Below are 26,542 nucleotides of genomic sequence, written 5' to 3' on the forward strand. Positions count from 1 at the left end.
CCTCAACGTGGTGGCTGTGTTTCTTTCACAGCTCACACCACCACAATTTCATATATTTGATCACACAAGCAATAGACAAATTAAGAAGCAGCACAATCTCTGGATAGTTCGATAGATAATCAATAACCAGCAGGTAATTCTTTCCACCCATGTGGAATAGATCAGTCCTTACTTTCTGCCATGGTTCCGCTGGTACGACAGTTATGGGTTCCCTTGCCTGCTTTGCATGATGGTTCAAACAGGTCTCACAGCTGGAAACCATCCTGTCAATGTCAGCCTTAATTCCTGGCCAATAAACAGCAGTTCTAGCCCTCCTCCATTTTTCAATTGCAAGGTGCCCTCATGCACCCCTTTCAGCATCTCTTGTTGCAGTGATTGAGGAATGATAATTCTGCTCTGTCTGAGTAGAAGCCCATTGACAACACTCAGCTCAGCTCTGATGTCGTAGTATGGCTGACATTCACCTCTAGGCTGTCCTTCATTCAGATTCTTGATGACCTTCTGTAGAACTGTGTCCTTTTTTGTTTCAGCTATGATCTGCTTGGATTTCATGTCAGATACAGGAAGAGATTCAATGATCAGATTCATGTGGAGATTCATATCTGTCTTTGTAGAACTCTCATTGTGTCGTTGCCCTGGATAACACATCTGCTAACACAATAGGTTTCCCTAGTGTGAATACCCTCTTGACTAGGCTTTAAGTTCGTACATGCTTTTTCACCATGTCGTGATTCATGTTCATATGGGAATACTGCAAACCTGAGGTGGTGCTCTTTATCTTTAACTTTCCCCTTAAGTTTATATCTACCTGTTGTGTCAATGCTCTTCCCACTGTAGGTTTTGAGCTTGCATGGCTTTATCTTCATCGCCCTGATGTTGCACTCATATCAAATTGACTTTTGTCCCTGTGTCCTGCTTGAAAGGAATACTTGCTCCATTTGTATGGAATGACACAGTCCACTTAACCTGCTTGACTCTGTTCATGCTTGGCTGTTCAGTGTCTGCTGGTTTATAATCTTTCTGCACGAGCATGGCCACAAAACGTGTATCACTGAAGGCAGTTTCTTCTATGGTGTGTATAGTGTGCACACTTTCACTTCTGTTTTGTTTCCCTTTGGAAAAACATTGCTTTACATAATGATTCTGGCTTTGGACTTATTACAGACTTTTCCATAGGTGGGGCATTGTTTTGGTCCAGGTTGAGTGCCACATCATTTGCAATTGAATGTCTCTCCATCTTTCTGCTGTTTCCAATATTTCATTTTTTGTTTGAGTGTGTGTCCAGACACTATGGCTACAACTATGCCTTCATTTTCACTGGCTTTTTCACTATCACTGAATGTTTTCACATGCTGCAGAGTTAATTCACTGGCATGGCATATCTTGACAGCTCCAGCTAAGGTAAGCTCTGTCTCTCACAGCCACCTCTCTCTCACTTTCTTATCAATAATAATAAACTTAATTTGATCACAGATCATTGAATCTTGCAGCAATCCAAAATTGCATGTTCTTGTTTTTAATTTCAAGTCTGTTAAAAAAAAGTATCAAAGCTCTCTGCCTGCACCTGCAGGCATGAATGAAACACATACCTCTCGAACATTTCATTTTACTTTGGTGAACAGCGTTTATCAAACATCTCGATAACCTCGTCAAACATGCCCTCATCTTCTGCGTCGGCAAAACCAAATGTGTTGAAACTGCTAGTGCTTGAGGTAAGTAGCAGTGCAATCTTCTGTGCATCTGGTTTGCTATTGAGTCCAATGGCTTGCAGTTACAACATGTACCTTTGTTTGAATAGCCTCCACTCATGGACGACATGTCCAACTTACAGCATCACAAGCCTTTACCCTCTCCATATCTCTGCTGACAATAACTGATACATACTCTGCACACTCCTGATGTTTCTTCCAGTCGTGTGCATACTGCATACTGGTACCATGTGATGTTTCTTTTATTGCAATAAAGAAACTTGGGTTCTTTTAAAACAACTATACATTATTAGCTAAAGTACACAAGACCGTGTAGAGGCATCCATCTTGAATCAAGCTTCACTGCCATAAACTAGTCTCTGACTCCCTCTAGTGGTCAGAAGGATCACTAGCACTCTATCACTACATTGGGGTGGGGTTTAATGGAAACCTGAGACGTCAATGTTAATGCCATCTGGTTGGAGGGTTTCCAGAAGGATGGTGAGGTGTTGTTCCTCCAGTTTGTGTGTGCTGTCAGTCTGGCAGTGCATGAGGCCATGTCAGACATGTCAGCAAGGGAATGGGATGGGAAATTGAAATGAGTGGCCACTGGGAGATCCACGCTATTCTAGCAGATCTTTACCTCCTATAGATGCTGCAAGAGCAGCTGAGTTTCTCCACCTTTTTTTGTGTGTTTTCACATTAATATGGTGGGTCCAGGACAGGTCCTCTGAGATAGTGGCACCCAGAAATTTAAATGTATAAATTTAATAGGCATGGTATAAAATGATACAGAATGTGGTGGGCTGAAGTTCTGTGCTCTGGAAGTCCAATACTGTTCATTAAATGCCAAATGTAAGTGCCAGTCTGCAAAATAACAAATGAACATAATGGGTTGAGCGCGGCTCTCATTCCGAAGGTTCTTCAGCACAGACTGTCCTCTCGAATGAGGTGAATTCATTTATTGAGTGACATAGAGAAGAGGAGGGATGATGAGAATAACCAGAATGTCTGTGATACGTTGGAGACCACGATGGTCCAAGATATTGTAGATGTCGTCCAAGAGAGGGTGATGATTACTCTTTAATCTACTGCTGCATTGTTAACAGAGTGGCTGAATTAGAACAGGAAGAGAGGGGAATAAAAAACCATGCTGTAAGTGTAAGATACAAAGTACAGCAGTTACTGGAACTTTGAAATAAAAGAGAATGCTGGAAATACTCAGAGATCAGGTGGCATCTGTGGAGAGAGTAAAACATCATTCAAGTGGATCACCTAATATTAGGACTGGCCAGTTCTGAAACAAGAAGGAAAGGCAGGCTCTCTGAACTTGTTGAATTCAATAGGAATCCAGAGGGATGCAGTAGGATTACATGGTAGATGACCTGCTGTTACTTGAGCTGATGTTGCTCTTCAATGGAATACCCCAGGAAGCCAAAGACAATGTGGACAGAATAGAAGAGGAATGAAGGATTAAACTGATGGCCAGTTGAAAGTTCAGGCTCAGTCTGGGGAGTGAACAAAAATTTTCTTCACAACAGTGACCTAATCTTTAGAGTATTTAGTGTGCTCAGTGGAGAGGACATCATTGCATGAGTAACAAATACAATACTTTAAAGAGAAGGCACAAGCAACTCCAAATGTTGAGACATGAAGCAACAAACAAACCACTGGAGGAACTCAGCAGTCAGGCAAAATTCAATGGAGTGAAATAGATGGGTGACATTTTGGGTTGAAACTGTGCTTCAGGTCCGAGATTAGAGAGGGAAGACAGGTAGTAGAGAGGAGAGGAAAGGGGGGGGGGGTTTATAGGCGATAGGTTAACCAAGGAAGGGTGAAAAATGACAGACAAATGGATCCAGGTGGGGAGCAGGAGACGTGGAGCTGAATGGGAAACTCTAAATTGGAAGAAGGGTTAGGGTTAGATTGTTAGTTTAGATAAAAGATTTTAGGTTTATATCGGTTGGCATAATGTCATAGGCTGAAGGGCCTGTACTGTGCTGTGATGTTCTATGTTCTAAGGATATTCAGTTGCTATACCAACAACCTACTAATCACTTGGTTTCATCCCGATTAATCGATCTCTCTCATATATTAAATTACAATTCTTAGATTACTTTTTAAGTGGTGAGAAATAGTCAGTAAAAATTATAAACTCCTCTGCTGATTTCTTCTCAATCAACCATTTAGAAATGGTTTAACTCAGGATGATTTTCTCCAGCAGACTTATTTAGAAGGCTTGATTTCATAACTTGCATGGTGGCCAAATGCTAAAACCAAACTGTGATCAATGTAGGGAAAAAAAAATGCTACATTCATTTGAGCAATTTGATGCTAATTAAAATAGGTTATAATAATTATGTAGAAATAAATAGGCGAGAAATGAATCAAATCAAAACAAAATTAATTGTATGGTGTCTAATTTCCCTCTGAGAAGCACCACTTATTTAGCAGCTCCTCCTTGTCTATTTTTGAATTATCCTTAGCGGGAAGTTAATACCAATACATAGTTTTTCTGCAGCTGGCTTTAACTGACTACTTCCTGGATCGTTTGTGAATTTATTTAATATGTTTTGGTCTTGGGAGTTAACTTTAACATCAATTTAAACTTGCTGGATTTGTTTATGGTTTATCACTTCGAAAACCTCAATCAAAGACAGTTCTAGTATATTTTGCACTTACCTGACTAAATTATGCAATATATTGACCCTTCCTGAAGTCATACACTGATAAAAGCTGAACGCTGAGTTTCCTTAATTCTTTAAAGTTGTTGGTGAGAATACAGAATTAATATCTCTACTGCTTAGTTTGTAGTTATGGCGTTCCTAAATTGGATACAGTGAATTTAATTAGAATGTGTCAGCGAAGTGCTAGATGTGAGAATACATCCAGGGCAAGTAAGAGCCTAGTGGAAAATAATTGAATTTACATTCTTTATGCTAAAAACCCATGATGTATTTGTTCTTGCTGCTATGCTATTTGAATATCACAAATATAACTGTTTGTTTGAAATGTAATTAATTGCCCAATACATAAATAATAAGTCATTACTTATCATTTTTTGCTGGCTAGTTTGTCTCTGAATAAATGCTGATATGTTGATGTGCTAAGAGGTATGATAGTCAAGGTTTTTAAACAAACTGAAACATTTCAAAGTACTTATTTAAGTCCTTGTTTCTTAATTACAGCCAATACAATAAGGAAGAACATGTTCACTCAAAATGTCATTATGAACATTATGAAGCTTGATTCCATCCTTCAGCATGCTATCTATCATAATCTCACTGATTTGGTGGCCCAGCAAGAGGTTGTAAAAGCTGTCCAATAGTTGGGGAACTAGCCCCTCTGGAGCAGAAAAAAAAAATCCTTGCTTAAGTCCTAAAATTTTGCATGAATTCATGATCTTGTCTCTCTAATCTGGGAAGAGAAGAGTACGACAGGGAATCTCAACAGGTAATTATGGGTGGGTGGGAGGCAGAGCAGGGCACAGGTCACCTTGTTATCTGCCACAGGAAAAATTATTGCAAGCATCCTGTTCAACTACCTCCTTGCAATTGAAGAATTGCATCTAAAGGTTCAATTGAATTCTGTCCATCTGGGGATATAATGGATAAAGTTAATGGAAGCATGACCTATCCAGGAAAGTGCAGCTTTAGAGTAGCTTTGACTTAGACATCTGAGAACAATTGCAGAGAATCCTTTCTAAATTTGGTTCTCAGAAAATTATTTTCATTCTACTGCTTTCTGATGGCACACAAGCCACAACACGAACAGATCTATCAGCGAGCTATTGTTGGTCAAGTTAAGATGAGACATCACTTCATTTTGTTTCTTTACTGCAATACTTCTGCTTATTGCTAGAATGTAGTTGATCAACAATGAGTATGAATTATAAAATGCTAAACCTGCCCCACCACTCCAGAATCAAAAACAGACATGAATCTGTAATATACAGGCGATGCTTTTGTATGTGCACATTTTGAATATACTCCAAATTATAATTAATCCTCTCACTAAGCGCACAAAATCATGGGCCTCATACTAAGCATATGGATGACGAATCATCCACCAATCAACCCCTGTCGTATAACACTAGTTTTTAATGTTCAAGACCCGGGATAATATCCCACAAAAATATCCCCTTCCACTATCCATTAGCAAAGACAGGCGTCAAACATAAAACTCACCACTAAGCCTGTTGTGCAATAATTGGCCACCTTGAAGGGAATTTTCTAAGAATCTAATGAAAAAGACAATTTAAATGGAAAGTTCCATGCTGGAAGAAAAATTAGGTCTAATAGCTGGTAAATCTCTACAACCTGATAATTTACATTCTAAAAGATAAAGAGCAGTAACTATTGAAATAATAGTGGATAAATGGTTGTTATCTTTCAAAATTATTTTGATTAATTTTTTTTCTGCCGATTGAAGGGTAGCAAATGATTTAAAAAGGGAGAGAGAAAATAAATAGGTAATTAGAGATCAGTTAACCAAACATCAGTAGTCAGGACAAGGATGAGATTACAGGACACAGAAAGTGGCAACAGGATTGAACGACATTGATAAATACACAGAAGAAGCAGGATAACAAAGATAAATCTGAAATTATCCACTTTGAAAGAAAATCAGAAAGGCACAGTAATATTTAGATGATATGAAACTTTGATGTACACAGGGATCTGGGTGTGCCATCAAAAACAATTCCACAGGTTCAGTAAGCAGCTAAGCTGGCAAGTATATGTTGCAAAGACAGCTAAGCTGGCAAGTATATGTTGCAAAGATTAGATACATGCAAAAAATGTTTTACTTCAATTATTCAATAACTTGGAATATAATATGCAGTTTCATTCCTTTTTGAAGGTAAAAATATACATAGTTGCCAGAAGAGAATGCAGCAAAGGTTAATCAGTCTGATTTTTGGGAATGGCAATGATATGATGAGATATTGTGTGGACTAGGCCTGTAAGTTTGCATGTACTAGAGTTTAGAAGAATGATGATCTTCATTGAACTATACAGACATTGAAACAGCATTTTGAGTATTTTATGCTGAATGTTTGTTACCCAGCTACAGCAAAGATATTAGTTAAAACACAAAAATCTGTAGGGTGCAGAAAAAGATTCCTGAGAATGTTTGCAGAACTTGTATGAATAAATTTTAAGAAGAGGATGGGTAGGCTAGGACTTATCTCCCTGGATTGTAGGAGGCTGGGGGTGGTGAGGAGGGTGACGTATAGAAAACATGAGGGGCATAGATAGACAAAGTCTTTTTCCTCGTGTAAATGAATCTAAATCTAGAGGGTAGAGATTTAAGGTGAAAGGGTTAAAATAAATCTGAGAGACCCCTTCTTCACACAGACGTTGGATATTTAGAATAAGCTACCACAGGAAGTAGTAGAAGTGGGGACAAGTGTTACATTCAATAGACATTTAGACAGGTAGATAGATTCGAGCAGCCATTCTCAATGTGGGCCATTTAAGTAAAAGCCTTGTTTTCTTCTCACCTCGTGTAACATCAATATTTTTAATGTTTTTATTAATCTGGTTGGTAGGAGAGAAGTACAGAAGAAATCAAATCTTGACTGCTTCACAGCAAAAGGGACTCATAAACTATGAGAAGAGTCCTAAAGGTGCCATAGCGAAAGAAAAAAAAATTGAGAATGGCTGGATTAGAGGAACATGCACTGAACAGAGGCAAATGGGACTAGCTTGGTTGGCATGGACAAGTTGGGCTGAAGGATGTTTCCTTGGTGTACAAATCTATTCTGACAGGGTGTAGATAAAATTTTACAAAAGGCATTATGCAATTTCTCCTTGATTTGTGTGAAAAGTATATGGTAATTGTAGGATTGCTGGTGAAGAAGGCTGTGGTGAACTGTGCTCCGCCCCGTCCTGTGACTGTACCCATGGCTTCTCCATCCTGACCCTGTATAAAGGCTCCAACACCACAACACCTCCTCAGAAAGCCTGGGTCACAGCGCAGGATGACCTTCACGTTTATTATAAATAAGTCTATTGTTCCGTAACTCCATTGTTCCAATGATGGAACAACTCTTGAAGCCTGGAGATCGACCCACAATCACCAGAAGCTTCAGACTACTTTGAACTCTAGCTATGTTGCTTTGAGGTCTTTCTACAGAACTTCACTGGCATCGGGGCCACGGGGCAAACAAGCTGCACCTACTCTTCTCCCGGTTCGGACATCAAGTGTTCCCGATGATCAGGGATGCCTCAACGTACATTGAGACAATGAAATACTCAAAGACCTGTACAGGGAGAAATTCAATAAGGAATACACTAGGCACATGCTGGCTACCCACAAACAATGACTGGGTGAATCGAGCAATGAGTTCCTCCAGGCTCTGTGTGGATCACACAAGTGTGCAACTTCCAGTCGGTGTCAGCCACCAAGACATAGAGGACATGATCCGCGATGTCTGTGTTGCAGGCATCAGGTCACACTATGTGCACCAGAGGCTACTCAAGCAGAGTAAGTTAGACTTAAAAGGGGAGATTGACCTCATGAAATTGCTGGAGATCGCCCTCTGTAACAAGGAATGGTGTAGCGTCCACACAGGGGCTGCCATCTTGGGACTCAGCTCCACAGGCCAGCAGCCCACTACTGGGTTCAATGAGTGAACCCACCACAGCCACAGTTTCCATGAGAACCCAAAGTGCTACTTTTTCAGACAGCCCAAGCATCCTCAAAAGTGCTGTCCGGTGAAATACGCTACGTGCATGAAGTGCAGAAAGAGGTGGCACAATGCGAAGGTATGTCGATTGCAGCTGCCTTCCAGTCCCAGTGTCACCACATGCGCAATATGGATTTGCCATCTTAGCCACTGTCAGCTTCCAGGGATGACCACGCCATGACTTGGGGCTGCCATCTTGGATACCTCCAGCTTCTGGAGATAACCACACCACCACTTGGGCCCTGCAATTATGCTCGCAGACTATGAGTCAACATGCACCAGACTACGAACCAACACTTGCCTCTGTGGATCTGGACCAAAATAGGCAACATCAACTCTCCTGGTCTAGGATGGACATCTCAATCAATGATCAGGTGACAAGATGCCTTTTCGGTAGTGGGAACACTGAGTGTTTCATTTCCACCCCCCCAATACGGTGCACCCCCTTAAAGAAAAGCCAGTAAACTATAAGGTCACTTTGGCCTCAAAGTCCCTCGCAACCAAGATCCGCAGCTACATCACTGGTGATGCTGACTGTTCAGGAACTTTAAACTCTGCTGGGGTTGGACTTTCAGTGCCACCTCAAGAGAGTCACAATACAGTGCGAAGGTCCCCTCGCCCCCCCCCCCTACAATGGTCGGTAATCCATCGTTCATCAGCACACTGCCCCCCACCACCCCCCCGCCAGCCCAACCAACACGCGGTCTCTCTACTCTCTGTATCGATCTTCCACCACTATTTTTTATCCTCACCCCCAACTGTAAGTCAGTCGCAATAAAAAGCAGACGATACAGTGAAAGGGGCAGGGCATTGATTAAAGCGGAGGTCCAGCGACACCTGAATGAGGGGATAATCGAACCCAGTACCAGCCTGAGGAGAGCCCAAGTGGTGGTGGTCAAGGATGGTGATTGATTATAGCCAGACTATTAACCTCTATGCACAGCTGGATACATATCCCCTCCCTTGTATTGTGGACATGGGCAATCAAATTACCCAATATCAATTATTTTCCATGATCGACCTGAAATCTGCCTACCACCAGGTCCCCATCCATCTGGAGAACCCCCAATACACTGTCTTTGAGACAGATACCTGCCTCTAGTATTTCCTCAGGGAACCCTTCGGTATTACCAATAGCATCTCCATTTTCCAACAGGAGATGGACTGGATGGTGGACCAAAATGATCTACGTGCCACCTTCCCCTATCTGGATAATGTCACGATCGATGGCCATGACCTCCAAGATTATGATGCCAACCTCCAGAAATTCCTCACAACAGCAAATGCCTAAACCTCACTTAAAACAGGGATAAATGTGTTTTCCGCACTATCTGCTTGGTGATCCTTGGCTGTGTTGTGGAGAATGGAGTTATTGGCCCTGACCCTGACTGCATCCATCCACTGCTAGAGCTCTTCCTCAACCATAGCCTCAAGGTCCTGAAACAGTGCCTGGGGTCCTTTTCCTACTATGCTCAGTGGGTGTCTAATTATGCAGACAAAGCCTGCCCCCTTATCCCCACATACTTCCCTGTGACAAGAGAAGACCGTGCAGCCTTCAGTCAGATAAAAGAGGACATCACCAAAGCTGCAATGTTTGTGGTGGATGAATTTGCCCTGTTTTAGACTGAGAGCGATGTGTCTGACTTTGCCCTGGCTCCCACCCTGAACCAGGTGGGTCGGCCCATGGCCTTCTTCTCCCGTACCCTCCAGGGCCCTGAAATCTGACACTTCTCCATCGAGAAGGAGGCTCAGGCAATAGTTGAGGCAGTGCAGCACAGGAGGCTCTACTTGGCCGGCAAACATTTTACCCTGTTCACAGACAAATGGGCCGTGGCATTCACGTTTAACAATAAACAGCGAAGTAAGATAAAGAATGATAAAAGTTTAAGGTGGAGGATTGAACTCTCCACCTATAACTAAGATATTCTGTATCAGGCAGGGTAGCTCAACCAGCCCCCCCCCCCCCCCACCGATGCCCTATCCCTAGGGACATATACCAGTGCCCAGATAGACCACCTCCAGACCCTCCACAATGATCTCTGCCACCCCGGTGTCATGAGATTTTTCCACTTCATCAAGTCTTGTAATCTGCTGTACTTCATCAGGGCCTGCCGGGTCTGCATGGAGTGCAAACTGCACTTCCACCAACCAGAAAGGGTGCACCTGGTGAAAAACACATGGTTTTTCGAATGCTTGAATATGGATTTCAAGGGCCCCCTCCCCTCCACTAATCACAACGTGTATTTTTTCACTATCATTAATGAGTATTCACGTTACCCCTTTGCCATTTATTGCCCAGACATGACCACCACCACAGTTATCAGGGCACTGCACAACTTATTCACCCTATTCGGGTACCCACATTTTGTCCACAGCGACCGAGGGTCCTCATTCATAAGCAATAAGCTGCACCAATACCTGCTGGCCAGAGGTATTGCCATGAGCAGGACTACTAGTACAATCCCCAAGGGAATGGCCAGGTAGAGAGGGTGAATGCCACAGTGTGGAAGGCCATCCTCCCTGCCCCAATGTCCAAGAGGCTGCCTGCCTCTCACTGGCAGAAGGTCTTTCCTGAGCTGTTCCATGTAATTAGGTCACTGCTATGTACTGCCACCAATGCAACCCCTCATGATCGAATTTTATCCTTCCCCATGAAGTCCATGTCAGGGACTACCCTTCCATCCAGGTTGACATCCGCAGGGCCAGTCCTGCTACGGAAGCACATCAGGGGCCATAACACCAATCCATGGTTCAAAAGGGTCCAGCTCCTCCATGCAAACCCCTAATACATGTACGTGGCCTACCTGGATGGGCTTGAGGAAACTGTCTCCATCCAGGCCCTTGCGTGTGCTGAGGCACTGAGGAGTATACCCATCAAACTGTACCCTCCCCTCCTATGAATGCACAACTACATATCATGGCACATTAGCCCCACCCCCCGCCACAATCACTCCAGTTGAGTCGCCACACCCACAGCAGGTCGACACAGCTCTGGAGGTCAAGGATGAAACAACGGCCCCAGCTGCAGCAGAGCAACCGACTCTCCGCCGGTCACAACAGAAGACCAGGCTGCTGGATAAACTTAATCTCTAAGATTTTTGTAAGAGTTTGTGCCGCATGTCACCCCGCTGGAGAAAAATACAAGGGGTGAATGTGGTGAACTGCTGGGAACTCATTAATCTGGCTCCGCCCCATCCTGTGACTCTACCCGTGGATCCTCTCTCTTGACCCTGTATAAAGGCTCCAACACCTTAACCCCTTCCCAGAAAGCCTGGATCACAGCACAGGATGACCTTTATTATAAATAAAAGCCTATAGTTCTGTGACTCTAGTCTTTTGAGTTATTGATAGCACTCAAAGGTCTTTTTGCAGACTTGTCTAGACCAAGGGTCATATGAGATAAGACTAAGAAATTGGCATAGCAGGAGGTGTAATAGTGGATTGGGATAAGAATTAGGTTTGGTTTTTGAAGGATATAAAATGTAAAATTGAAATGTGCAATCCTTCCCAATTGTGTGACATACAACATAATGTCATATAATTAAAGTAGATAATTCAAAGAAACAAGACATCTGAAGAAATGAGAAGATAGGAAGAATGAGCATACAACAGGTCATGTGAAATAATTATAAGAAAGATTCAACTATTTAAGATGAGGCCCCAATTATTTAAAATTGACACCAGAAGTTCAAAGGTTCCATTTATTATCATGTAATAAGACATCAATTGATGAGAAAGGTAGTAATTCAGAGATTGTTTGATCTAAAAGGGTATAACAAAAGGCTAATCCTGTATTCTGGGACATGATCTTACATTTGGAATCATAGAGCAAGGGGAGAGGGAGGGAGGGAGGGGGAGAGAGAGAGAGAGAGAGAGAGAGAGAGAGAGAGAGAGAGAGAGAGAGAGAGAGAGAGAGAGAGAGAAAAAACCAGAGGTTCGACAACATTGATAAGTATTTTCTTTCTAAACTTTATGGAGCATTTGATGAGTAGTTTTAGATAATCTTTGTGCTATCACAATAAAGTACCCTAGTTTTTAGTCTTGGGGATGGGGTCTCCTTTGCAAATATCTCTTGCGCTGGATCAGTACAGAAAAAGGAACAAATTTTAAAATATTTTCATGACCCAGGGCTCAACAGACAAGATGCAGACAGCATGTTAACTGGCTGAGGAGAGCCTTGAGCTGGGACTATGGTCTCAGGCTGCCTCATTAGATGAACTTAAGGCACAGTGAGACAGATTATAGATATGCTTTTGGGAGATAAATTGGGGCAGGCTTTTTTTTTTAAGTGTAGGTCACATACAAACACTTTAAAACAGAACGTATTTAAAATACTGGAACTCTGCTCATGCTAAACAGGCTGGCTCCAAGAGCCTTTGCAAACGCTTTGCAGAGTGCCAAAGAGACTTCACTAATGGATTGTTGTTTACAAAAGGAAACAGATGAAAGAACTCGCCGGAGCCGCAGGCTGTCTGGAGTGGAACTTGTTATTCTAAGAGGGTCAAGCAGAGAGAGTAAAATGAGCTTTCTCTCTGAGAGAGAGAGAGAGAATTCAGTTCTGCAGTTTTACAGTCAGCAGCAGCAACTGGGACTGGAACAGGACAAGCTGGCAAGCTTGTGGAAAACCCCATTTGGAAGATGGGTTGTGACTGCTTAGTTCAGCCTGGTCAAAACCCTTGTGGTTCATGAAAGAGGAGGGGACTGGCTGCTTAATATTTCACTTGAAATAAGAGAAACAAAAAGGAACTCTGTGGTGACCTGAAAGAAAGAGGTTATCATCTGGAGAATCCTGATGGGGAAAGTTTCTTTGGCAAGACACTGAAGTGGCTGGTTACAAGGAAACAGGTGTGGGTGTCCAGTGAACAACAAATCTCTCTTTCTAAAACTGAAAAGAACCTGCCTGAGCAGTAAATTTACCTTTCAAGCACCATAGTCTTCTGAACTTCATAAATGTTAAATTCTATGCACAGTATAAGAATTGCCTGCAACCAGTAAACTTGGAGGAATGAGAAGTGAGATTGGACTGTGAATCAAATAACTTTTTAAAACTTACACATACACATGAGCTTAGAATTAGAAGGGAGTTAAGTTAAAGTGTGATTCTGTTTTTATGTTTAAAGATAATTAAAATCAACTTTTGTTTCAGTAACCATTTGTCTTGGTTAAAATCTATTGCTGCTGAGTTTTGAGGTCCTCTGGGCTCGTAACAACAGAAAGAAAGATAGAATTTTGCATACTAGGGGAATTAAGGATTATTGGGTGCAGGGTGGTAAGTGGAGCTTGATCAACAATCAGATTAACCATGATCTTATTAAATATTCTAGTCTGACAAGGCAAGCATATTGTATGTTTTCTTCCTTACCACATCTCCTTATGTTTCCACTTTCAGGGAACTCTAGTTTTTCACTCCAAGACTTCTCAGTATATCAATGGTGTGAAAAGTCTTCTGGCACCAGACTGCTGAAACAATCACTGTAGCTCAAGTTCTATCACGGTAAGAGACTTCTAAGGGAAAAGACTGCAAAGACAATCTCAAAATTTCCTTAAAAGTGACTCACGGGCTTGGCCCATTACAGTTCCAAATGGAGCATTCAGGAAAGCACCATAAATGGAACTCTCAGTAGCCAAGTGCAGAAAGTGTTAAGAGTACATGTCTATTTTGGCAATTTTAGATTCTTTTTACCCTTTTCCTTTTCTAAATTGACAGACAATCTGATAAAGTGACATAGGTTGAGAATATGGGCACATTTAGGAATTTTTTTGGGTATCTTAGTATTTTTCCCTGCCAGACATTATAGATAATCATCTTTTTCAACCTGCTTTGTTAGACACAGGTTTTAGGGGATGGTATAGATTAGGTATTAAAAGTTTTAAAGATCCTTTTATTCGACAATATTTTGCTTCGTTTGAACAATTAACAGCAAAATTTTAACTTCCTAATAAACATTTTTTTTAGATATTTACAAGTTAGGGATTTTGTACAGTCCAGACTTTCTGGTTTTCTTCAAATCCCTGAATCAAATATTGTTAATTTACTTTTTCAGAAATATTCCCATGGTGGATTAATATCAATTATTTACAACAATTTAATAGATTTAAGGACAGCCCCAATGGCTGGAATAATGAATGATTGGGAATATGATTTAAATATAGACAACGATTGGGACACCACTCTTAATTTGATTAATGACTCCCATTTTGTGCACAATATTTTTTTTTACTAAATTTAAGGTGATGCATGTCCAAAGTCAAATTATATCATTTCTATTCTGATGTCGATCCACTATGTGATAAGTGTAAAATCTTTGAAACTTCATATGTTTTGGGAGTGTCCTAATTTAGAAAGATTTTGGAAAAATATTTTCCAAACTTTATCAGTGATCCTTAAGATTAAATGAGAACCAAGCCCTTTACTTGCCTTATTGGTTTTTTTTTTCTTTAGAAGAGGACATATCCTTGACTTCAATCCAAAAGAGAATTTTAGCTTTTACCTTGCTGTTACCTAGATGAGCAATTCTAATGAAATGGAAGAATAACTCTTCACCTACTCATATTCAATGGTCTTATTTAAGTTTGGGAAAAAAAAATTAGATATAACATTAAAGATAGAAAATTTGAATTTGATTAAATGTGGGGCCTGTTCATGGATTATTATCACAATTTGAAGATTTAGGGGTATGGATGCTCCAGAGATTTCTTGTCTGCTTTCCGAAGGTCATTACTAGATTCAGATCGTTATAATTTATATTTCGATTAACTAGGGAATTTTTCTTTTTTTTAGTGGAAACCATTTGATAAAGTTGGGTTTAAATATGGATTATGCTGGATCATATATCACAGAATAAGACCAAAATACCTATATATATATTTAAAGGACTAAATTTTAAGTATGTTATACATATGATTTATGTCATTCAGTAGATTAATATATGTATAAGTTTAAAAAAAAATTAAACTCAATAAAATATTTTGAAAAGAAAGGAGTACATGGAATTCCAATAAAACAACCCAATCTGTCTCTGCATCCACCTCAAAATGGCTGGATATGGAGCAGAAGCAAGTTATCTTTAACTTTAAGTGGTTGTCTAGAGTTCTAACATGCAAAATTTATCTGCTTGCTTTACTGTGGAATGTATAAATGAATGAAATAAGTAAACATGTTTTCCAAAAATTAAAACATTTTCAAACAAACCAAATCATGGTTGATTTATTGCTGACTGGCTTTGTCATACCAAGTGATGTACTATATTGATAATCTGCAACGTCACACTATTAGGGATTGAAGCAAGGATTTTAGGCAAACTGGAAGAATTTTGAACTCATTCTATAAATTGTTATGTCTGGATCAAAATCATAAAGGAGTATTTTCACAGAAAATGTAAGAGCTGAATACTCACTGTGGACACCAGTTGGCATACAGTTGCTTCAACGAGCAAAAAATTATTACAGTGCCAGCGATCTGGGTTGGAATATGGCACTGTCTGTAAGGAGTTTGTACATTCACCCCTTAACTGTGTGGAGTTTCTCAGGGTGCCTTGGTTTCCTCCAACTTTCCAAAGACATACAGGATTACTAGGTTAACTGGTCACACATAGATGTATTTGGGCAGCATCCAGCTCATTGGGATTTTTACCGCCTTGCATCAAAAAACCCACCTAAATAGAAAAGAGAACAGATCCTCAAGCCAAGTTAAATGCTCTATGCATTCACTTAAATAACACATTTCAATTCCACTGACATTAATTCTGTGCAATGTAAATAAAAAAAGAATAGAGTTCTAAATTGGGCGGCACAGACTCTTGGGCCGAAATGGCCTGTTACTTTGCTGCATGTCTAAATATAACATTTAAAAATGACAGGAAGAGTCAAAACTTTATATTACAGTCAATGCATGCTTGTTTTGAAGTTCTTTTGTATCAATCCTAACATCAAACACATGCTGACATGCTTTCCTGGACATCATGAATGTGAATTCATGGATTTCACAGGAACCAAAGGTCATCTGCCTTTCGAGTCAATGTCTAATCTCAAAGTGGCAAGTTTTTCAATTCAAAAGCAAATTCTAATTTTCAGAGGAAATATTCATCAATGCAGCCTTTCAAAAAGATGCTTCATTCATCTCCAGGGCAGGTTAGAATCAGAATCAGGTTAAATGTCACAAAATTTGTTGTTTTGCAGCAGTATTATTGTGCTTGACAGTTGCCAGAATTGCTATAAAATACATTCCCCAAAATACACTATTTAAAAATAATTAGTGCAAAAATAGAGAAAAAAGTGAGGTTGCGTCTATGGTTCGTTGTCCATTCAGAAATCTGATGGCAGAGGGGAAGAAGTTGTTTTTGCAATGCTGAGAGTGCACCTCCTTGCTGATAGTAGCAGTGATAAGAGGGCATGGCCTGGGTGGTGGGGCCTAGATGATAGAGGCTGCTTTCTAGAGACACTGCCCCTTAAAGATAACCTCAATGCAGTGAAGACTGATGCCCATGATGGTGCTGGCCTTGTTTAAAACCCTTTGTAGCCTTTTCCTGTCCTGTGCATTGGCACATCCATTCCAGGCAGTGATGCAACCAGTCAGAAATTTCCAAGTGTATTTGGTGACATACCAAATCACCTCAAACTTCTAATGAAATATAGCCATTGGGGAGCATTTTTCATGATTGCATTGATATGTTGACCCCAGGTATGATCTTCAGAGAAGTTGACACCCAAGAATTTGAAGTTCTTTGCCCTTTCCACTGCTGACCCTTTGATGAGGACTAGCTTGTGTTCTCCTAGTTTCCCCTCACTGGACCACAATCACTTCTAGTTTTATTAATGTAGAGTGCAATGTTTTTGTTACACCACTCAATTACCTGACCTATCTCAGTCATTTCCATCTGAGATTCTGCTGACAACTGTGGTGACATTGACAAATTTGTAGATGGCATTTGAATATGCCTAATCACACAGTCATGGGTGTAGAGTGAGTTGGGTAGAGAGAACACCTGTGTTGATTGTCAGAGAGGAAGAGATGTTATCAATCTGCCCTGAATGTGGTCTTCTGATAAGGTCATCAAGGATACATTTGCAGAGGCCCAGGTTTTGAAGCTTGCTGACTAGTAGTGAGAAGGTTAAGGTGTTGAAAGCCAAGCTGTAATTGATTAAAAATAGCCTTATGTACATGTTGCTGCTATCCAGGTAACGCAGGGCTCAGTGGAGAGCCAGGGAGATTGCATCTGCTGCGGAATAATTGTGGTGGTAGTCTTAGAGATGGATAATAAACATTTTTTTTTTCCAATGCCCCTAATATGAAAAATAATTTAGTAGCCAACAACATTGTTATCATTATCAAAACTGTTTAGAAAATACTTATCACATTTTCTCCATTATAAATGACTCAAAATATGTGGATGCAGATTTCCACAGAAGACTTCCACTGCCCATTTACTATAGGCACTGATAATCAATGATTATCAAGCCTCTGGCAGGGAGTGAATGACTCCATGATGCAGGTGATAGATATTGATGCAGTTCCTCATTCCGACAATAATATAATTTGGCAGATGACAATGGTTTAACCATGGTGCCATGACACCTTATGCCGATCTCTCTGCTGAAATAGAGTTTATTATGATGAGGCTATGCTCTAAGAAGCCCATTGTCAAGATGAGTACCCAACTGGAGTTAGTCTTGTCTACTCCTTGCTTATTAATTATTTCTTGCTAGAGGGTTGTATTCCAACCCAACCTGGTATTAAATCTCAGTGGGAACCCAAGTGGGTGGGGGAAAGAAAGAGGGCTTTGAGAATATAAAACAGTGGGGAGATAGACATGGAATGAACGAGGGAGATAAAAATGGGCTGGGTCTTGGTCATGGTGGGAAAGGGAAGAAAAATGGGAGGTGGGGAAGAACAGAAAGGGAGCAAGATAGGCTTGTTGACTATCCTTGATTAGTCCCTGTCTATTCAAGTACTTACACATGCAGTCTCTAATGACACCTTCCAATAACAACCAATATTGATATTAGGCTCCCCAGCCTAATTCATCAAGCTTTTTCCTAGTCTTTAACAATCGAACAACTTTAGCTCTCATTGAATCCTCCAGTACCTCATTCATGGCTAAGAACATTCTAAGTATTTTTGTCAGGGCCCCTGCAATTTCTGTACTAGACTCCCCATGGGAAAATCTTGTCAGGCCCTGAGGATTTACCCACCTTTATTTTCTTCAAGGCAGCAAGTACCTCCTCCTCTAATCTGTAATCAATTTATTAAACCTGATGCTAGTATACATCAGTTACATTTTCTAGTCATACTTATTTATATCAGTTAAGTCAGAAATATACAGGTGAGACCATTTTGCTTTAACTTGATTCTGTTGTTCGTGCCGGAGTCACTGTCCTAAAAGTTTTTCAATTGGACTGAGAGGATGTTTGCTACCATACTTAACTTCATTACACCTGTAATGCACAACAATGCTACCACAAAACAACAAATTTCGTGACACGTGTTCACGACTATAAATTCTGATTCTACCAATTTCCAACACACACGATCCTCAATTTGCCCGAATTGGTCAAGGTGGTATTGAGATTTGAGAATGTTCAAGCAGCTGGTTGATGAACCTCATGTTTTATTTAATAGATTTTGCTTGATTTTGTGGTGCTGCCCTGAAAAGCATATTTTGGAGAAAGAATCATTGATTCATCAGGGAATATTTCTGGTGAGGTGGCTGTGCATGCAACCTAGAACCTAACCATTAATATATAATGTACAACACATGAAAGTATGCACATTCCTCTTGTGGATTTCTATTGGACATGTTCAATTTAATCTACAAGTGCAAGTAAATGATGAAAAGAGCTTTGTTCTGGTTCAGAATCTGGCTTCATAACAATGAGAAATAGTAGTGGTTAGAAATGAAAATAAAACTTAAGGTGTTTACACTTTAAGACAATTTGTTCCATTACATTTTTCCATCTCATTTATACTGCAGTCCATCTGTGCATTGAAATACTTCTCAAAACAAGATAGAAAATAGAATTCCATATTTTACTTTATTATAAAAAGTGTTGCACATGAAAATTCAAGAGTTTGTATAAAAAGTTTAAAAAAAATTCTTGCAAGTGTTATACATATTTACTTAGCAATCTTTATACAGAACCCAAAACCTAGATTGCACCTGTGACTTTATACATAAAACATTCCTAAATGGAACAAAAATATTCAGAAACAAAGTTTCATCTAATTACATGCATTCACAGAAAAAAAACATTGTTTTTCACTATGAATAATCATATGTACATAGCTATAAGCAAAAGACATTAATCTGTTCTGCCAATCCAGAGACTTGGGAAACTCACCACAATACAATACCCACACACATTATTTACATTGCTATTTTTGTACAAATTTAGACTTGCATATCCAACTGCTTAATGTAGCTGAATCATCATGGCATAAACTCATAGCTTTAGACAATGTGGTCTGAAGGGAAAGGGGAAAAAAACCTGAATTTTGTGGTCCGATATATCCTGATTTTTTTTTCCGATCCAAGTTCCAGATTTTTTATGATTGTACCACACATCAGGATGCATGGAATACAGTGTATGGAATTTGTTAGTGTGGTGTAAACAGAAAGACCACTTGGAATGGCAGCTTAAAGGAAAATAATTTATGGTGTGTTTTAAGAAGAGTTCTTGTACTGGGCTCACTCACAATACCTTCACCACATCCTGCAGTGGATGAATGTGGCAATCTTCCTATTTCTAACCAGCATTTTATTGACAGAATCCAAAATGGAGTTGATCAATTTGCAAAATAATTACTAATTTAATGACAAACAGATGGAAATAGATGGAAGATGGTGAAGGATGTGGTTAGAGAACAAAAATATAAAAGCACTGTATTAAGCTTTGAGAGCAGCTCACAGTTAATTAAATATTTCCTTCTCTACCACTGCCGTTCCCCAAATTTTTCCTCTGAAAATATTCCTTTTCTTTAAGGACAGTAGTTTATAATGAAATATTATTTTATCCTTCTCATATTTGCCTAATTATAAATCCAAATTTATGCTTCTTTAGCAGTCACTGTATACAGATATACCACAGGTAAGGAACATTAATGTCAAAATCTCCCCAATTGTGAAATGACTAAACTCAGCCTCAAAATATCTGAAACTATCTCACCACCTTCAAAAATCCTTCAGGGCAGAGTTTGGCAGCATAATGTTTTTAAGACGAATAAAGTGAAATGCTAACAGGGCCATGATATGGAGAACTGCTATTACAAATATTCAAAATCAGTATTTTCTGTGACAAATTTTCAAGAATGCAGTATTCTAATTATTTATTTTTTAAAAAATCAATGATTGTTAAAAAAAGTAAAACTTTTACTTTGCAAAATTGTAATTCCCTTTAGCAATGATTGTCCATTAATCTTTTCCTGGGCTGGTGACTCACGGCATTTTTGAACACAATGTAGGAGCACAGAGTTATTAAAAAAACCAGCTACTCTTAAATACCTGTTGCCTGTCCTAATGATACACACTTTGTTTTATTGGTGTCATTGGATGGCTTTCAATGGCAAAATCTGTACCTAATTTTTACCCCCTTTTAGCAGAGAAATGTTATTGATCCAAATGATGTCTTGATCCAAACCTTTGATTCTGATGAAAGTGGAATTACTAGAATGGGAACTATAAATAAGGGGTAAAAGAAGAAAACTATATTTATTAGTTATTATTCAACAAATGTAACATTTCTGGTGATTTAATTTTTTTTTACATCGTATAAACTGATGTGCAGAGTATTTCTGAGCTCGTAAATTTTGTCCATTGCAGCCATAATATTGATTCTTTACAACACCAGGGTACGAGCCCAGAACATGAAATTACTGAACAACTCTTTGTAAAGAGCCAGGATCTGCCTTCAGAGTGAAAAGACTCCAATTAGATGGATGTTTTGCATCATTTTCAGATAAGGTGCATAAACAGTACAAACTGGTGGGGGGGGGGGGGGGTAAAAATGAAAATGCAGCAGAGTATTCTGCTGTAACCCAAAGTACCCAAGTAGAATTGGCAATTTTGTATAGCACTGGTTGCTGTTCTGCCAGAGGTTTATAAATGATGCATTTTGGGGTCATAATAAACATTAAGCTAGGAAATGACTCAGATTATTAGAAGAACTTCAGATGGTGAGTGTCCAATATAAAAGTGGGGAATGGTAGAAATATAAACTAGCTTCTTCAGCATTTGAGAAACATCTTTTCATGGATAAGCATTTGCACATTTCTTCCAGGATTCAGATGATCACTGAGGTTTACTTTGGAATTCTGGCTTTCAGTGCTATGCAATTAAACAAACAATGTAGTGTCTGGCTAAATTTCTCTAAAAGTTTAAATCTTAGTACTTCACAGATTATTTCAATATTTATCTTTAAAAGCAAAATTGTTCAATAATGTAAAAACATTTTAAAATTTTAACAGAAAAAATATTGATTAATTAGATTGGAAATTTATGCCGAAATGATTCAGGCATATCAGTGAATGGATTAACACTTACTTTATATCTCTGCATTAAGTTTTTAGGTGATGCTTTGAAAGTGGATCTCAGTACTTAACCATCTTCAAAGTTGTCAACACCAGTAATTCAACAGTAATTCAAGTTACCACTTTTATATAGGGAAAAATTAGTCGACTTTCATCCATTTTTCCATTTCAGCAGTTTACTGGATGCAATTTTTATGCGATCTATTTTTCAAAGTTTAATCTTTCGCACAAAGTGTTCAGTTCCATTAGACAGTTCTTTGCCACAGTTGGAATTGGTTCAGTGACTGACGCATTCCATTTCTGAAGGGCCTCCAGTGCTCCCTTTGGGTTACTAGGAGCTAAGTCGTAAACTGCATAAGCAGCTGATAATTGTACTGGCCATGGTACACCTGTAAAAGTTGCAGATCAGAAATTATGATTGCAGACGCTAAAACAAAGTCAGCACGACACAAGATAAACATTTTGTTCCATTTGCAATTAACAGTAGTGACTTTTAACACTTTCCACTGTAGTGCTGTGAGCCAACAGAAATTTATTAAGGAATATCCAGCATACACAAGCCAAAGGTATCCATTTTATTTTCTCTTTAAACCAAGAGTTGGCTCCTATCCTGTTCAGCCTCACATAGATTTAATCAAGGGAAAGGATAAATATGAATGCGAGAGTTAGCAGGTAGTTAAACCCCTGTTATCCAGAATTAAAATAACCGGCAGCTTCAAGCAAACACCAAAAAAAAGTAGAAAATAAATAGGTAAAAAATAAGGAAGTTTAAAATTGGTGCACTTTTCTATCATAAAATAATGGAAAATGGAGGAAATAAAAATATTCTGAGGAATTAATTTTGTGGAATTATTTTTAATCAGGAGTTTGCAAACATGGTAGCAGCACTCACAAACTGACTGAAAGAAAAGCAGGGCCTTCAAAGGATTGCAAAGATTCCAGTCCTGTGTTTTGCAAAAGAGATGGGTTATCCATCAAATAATCTTTTGTCATGATTCATATTTTCATTCACCACCACGATGTAGGACACCAACGGAACAACAAACTGAATAACCATAATGAAGACCAAGTTTTCTATTAAATTACAAACCAGTTTAAGATCGAGATTGTTTAATAATATATTGTGCCAACTCTGCCTGGATAGTCAGTAAAAGGTTGGAATCTTGAAGACGGTGGTGCTGATGGAGCTGGCTGCGGTAGCAGTAGCGTTGCCGCTGGTGCAGACCCATGGGGAGCTGAGATGCAGCACTCCCGCGGGGTCCAGCTGCCTAGTTGACTGCCGTCAGCTCCTAACGGGCTTAGAATGGACCTTTGAGGGAGTCGACGGGGGTTTTTATTTGAAATCCCGAGACCACGGGTCTGTGCCCAAGATGACAGCGCCTATTAATTGGTAGCAGGCACGGGAGGCTATAGACTCCGGGGAAGTGGTGGACTGGAGCATGGCACTAGAGGATGGGAAGATCACTACCTGTCTGAGAGGCAGAAGAGGAGGAGACAACTTAGAGGGATGGTGACCACTACAGTGGACCAATGAGGGGATTCTATGGCTAAGGACCAACGCACTGAACGGGCTGGTGACTGGCTCGAGCTGGCTGGAGGGGTGCCAGGTATGGGAACCCGGATGCGAGGAGATGCCGAGGGTGTTGAAGGGTTCCTGAATGCGTCGGAGGTTCAGCTCTGGAGCCAATGGTTTGCACTGGATTCTGTGTGGCTGCGGGGGCAGTGTAAGTGCTGGAGGCGAATTTACGATGTATGTAGAGTCACTTGGCGACTCTGGGTTGGGACTCTCTTTTGCTTCTCTCTCTCTGACTGACTGCAAGAGGTGCTTGGGCAATTCCTGCCAGTGGCGAACCTGTCTGCCGTAGCAGGCAAAAAGAAATTTCATGTAATATGACACTGTTTTATTACTATGACAATAAATTGAATCTTGAAAATTGAGACAATGGGTGTAGCGGATGGCTGGTGAATTAAACAGAGTGAAAAGTCTGCAGACGTTGTGATTGTAGTAAAAACACAGAAATGCTGGAGGAGCTCAGCCAGTCTCGCAGCATCCATAAGAGGTAAAGATACAAGACAAACATTTTAGCCCTGAGTCCTTCTTCAGTCAGTATATCCATGTATTGAATATACTGGCTGAAACAAGTGAATTACACCTCTGTTGACTAGAAGAATCTAACCAAAATAACTAAAACAAAGCTCCATGTATGTTCCTGCATCTTGCTTGCAACATTTGGCAAATTTAAGCATCAACATGGATTTTGAGCCCATAACTGCAATGATTGTACAGGATAAATCTAGTGCACCATTTTCTGTTCTCAAACTAATCCTGAAGATTCGATTGATGATGTTTGCTTTCTCGATGGTATCTATCCATTTGGAATATTTAACTTTCATTGGTGGTCTTTTGCCATCTTTGTCAGGAGACACAAAACAATCTTACTGATTCAGGAATTAATCCAAATTATGTTTTTTTTTGCCAGAGACATTTTACAAAGACAAAATTTCCATTGTTTTTCCTTCTTCAACCTACCTGCTCAGATGGCACAAGACCTTTTCCATCCCCCCCATGAAAGGTATTAGTCTTTCTTTACTCTTTATTATGTAGCATGCAACACTGTTTTCTGAAATCTAAAATTGTAATTTCTCCCTTTGAGTCTTCAACAGGTTTTGCATGCCTAATTCCTCCAGGAGATTTATCACTTTGCATAGAACTTGTTCAAGCTATCATTCACCACCTTTATTCAGCTTTCCCTTTTCGATCCAAGATGGGAGGGGGAGGGCTCAATTATCTTCAAATTTTTAATTCTGACAAAATCCCCACTGGATATTAACATGTCCTTTTTATAAAAATACTGATACTAACACATTCCACTAAAATCTACTTTAATTCATACTTTGTCAGGCTGGGAACGCTTTTCACAAGGAAGCAAACATCTTGCAGTTTTCTCTGAACTAGATATTCAATACTCTCATTGAAAACTCAGTTTTATAAAGAATTAAATGACTGGCAAAATTAATTTAGGCAATGATGTTGCTACCTACTTCTGATAGGTCTGAGCTAAATTCTACAAGATATTTACAGCAAAACCCAGGGCATCTGGAATTCAAGCAACCAAAAGTCACAAGAAACAAGCAATAAGAAATAAAGGAAAATAAATTAAAAATTAAAATAAATAAGAACAAACTAAAAGGTAAAAATTATGCAAGTTTAAAATTGTACAAGTTGATGTTCTCCCATCTTTGGTGAAGATGGGAGCAAATATTCAGCCAGCAAAGTGCTTTGGTCATGTTTTGCTCAATAAAGTTTTGTGAAACAGCAATGGTGTGTGTGCCCTGGTTGAAGAGGGGTGACTCTCTTAAAGTGTCTCCTTTTCCCTGCTTAGTAAGTTGCCCTGGTCAGAGGCTTCATCTGTAAATTGGGGAAGGGGATGTAATTAATCATGATGTTATTGTTCATCTTTCATCAGCTCCGTGGAGGGGGAGGAACCTGAGATGCAGCAACGGTTAAATGTTTTCAAAGAATGTTACTGAAAATAAAGTAAAATGTTTTCATGCAAGTGAAGCTTGTTCACTGTAAGTATAGTATTGTATTTTTGTCTTTTAAACACTTTTTTCTTCATTCATGTGTATTAGTTAGGCATTGTAAGTCTCAAGCATCCAGAAAATATTCTATCCGCATCTACTAATCCCCATAACTAACGGATATGAAGGTTTTTCTGTTCCTTGAGGAATCTTCAATTATAGACTAACACTGATCATACATGGTTAGCATACTCTGTTAAATGCAAGATTATGTGCACTTTGGTCCTTAGCTAGAGAATGACTAGGTTCTTTTTGTTGAATAAAATGCAAAGTGTTATCTGGTAAGGGTAAACCCTGGAATACCGCAGAAACAGCATTGGAAAACATGACCGAATGAGTGGTAGTAGTTAAAATGTCTTGCTAACCCTGGTTAAAATTTTGCTTCCAACAGTAAAATTGTTGCCAGTTTATTTTGTTGATAATTTAATAAGAATGGTTTTGGTACAAAATGTACGCATTTTATTAAGTTTCTCTGTTTAGAGGACATGAAAATTTAAGCATGCAATTAGTTTTTAGAAGACATGGTGATTATGTACAGTGAAACTTACCTTCTTGGAAAGCCTGTTGGAGGAACGTATTGATTACTGTTGCAATATTTTGTACAGCTGTTGCAGAACTTTTTTTCAGTCCTTGCTGACCCAGACGCCCTGGCAATTAAATAAAGACCAATTAAACACATGTTCTACTAGGCAATTCTAACTAGCACTAGATTTTGAAAAAGACCAAAAATATTTGATTAAAAAAGTAAAATAAAATGGCTGCAGATGCTGAAAATATGAAACAAAAATCACAAACTGCTGGAAACACTCAGGTGTGGGAAGAGAAAAAGAGTCAGTTTCAGAACTAACATTGAGTCCTTTACCCGAGACACAAGGTTGGTTTCTTTTTTCACAAGTACTGTGTGACTGGCTGAATATTTGCACCATTTTCTGTTTTTGAAACAATGAATTATTTTAATGCACTGATCAGGACTTTAATTGCAGTTTATCACTTTCTTCATCCAAAGAAAATCTTGAAAATGGTTCCTAATACTTGTCTGATAAAAATCAGACATGCACG

At 39.4% G+C, this 26,542-nt stretch overlaps 1 protein-coding gene and 1 long non-coding RNA gene across 4 annotated transcripts in view; one reads left to right on the forward strand and one right to left on the reverse strand.

Moving 5' to 3' along the window:
- LOC138751647 (uncharacterized) overlaps positions 1-26,542 on the forward strand; it is a 40,901-nt gene continuing 14,359 nt past the window's right edge. The window contains exons 1-4 of one of the 2 annotated variants that reach the window (XR_011350100.1): positions 1-133; positions 4,877-5,141; positions 13,769-13,873; positions 25,369-25,474. This is a non-coding gene — a long non-coding RNA (uncharacterized lncRNA). The remainder of the gene's footprint in view (positions 134-4,876; positions 5,142-13,768; positions 13,874-25,368; positions 25,475-26,542) is intronic. The other variant, XR_011350101.1, reaches the window with a different exon arrangement.
- Positions 19,392-26,542, reverse strand: part of ice1 (KIAA0947-like (H. sapiens)) — a 65,508-nt gene continuing 58,357 nt past the window's right edge. For both annotated transcript variants that reach the window (XM_069914204.1, XM_069914203.1), the window contains exons 18-19: positions 26,032-26,130; positions 19,392-22,290 (exon numbers count right to left, since the gene is read on the reverse strand). In XM_069914204.1, the coding sequence (XP_069770305.1) occupies positions 22,103-22,290; positions 26,032-26,130 (287 nt within the window). In that variant the 3' untranslated portion in view covers positions 19,392-22,102. The remainder of the gene's footprint in view (positions 22,291-26,031; positions 26,131-26,542) is intronic.

This window comes from Narcine bancroftii, chromosome 1 (genome assembly GCF_036971445.1).
Source record: "Narcine bancroftii isolate sNarBan1 chromosome 1, sNarBan1.hap1, whole genome shotgun sequence".
Classification (NCBI taxonomy): domain Eukaryota; kingdom Metazoa; phylum Chordata; class Chondrichthyes; order Torpediniformes; family Narcinidae; genus Narcine; species Narcine bancroftii.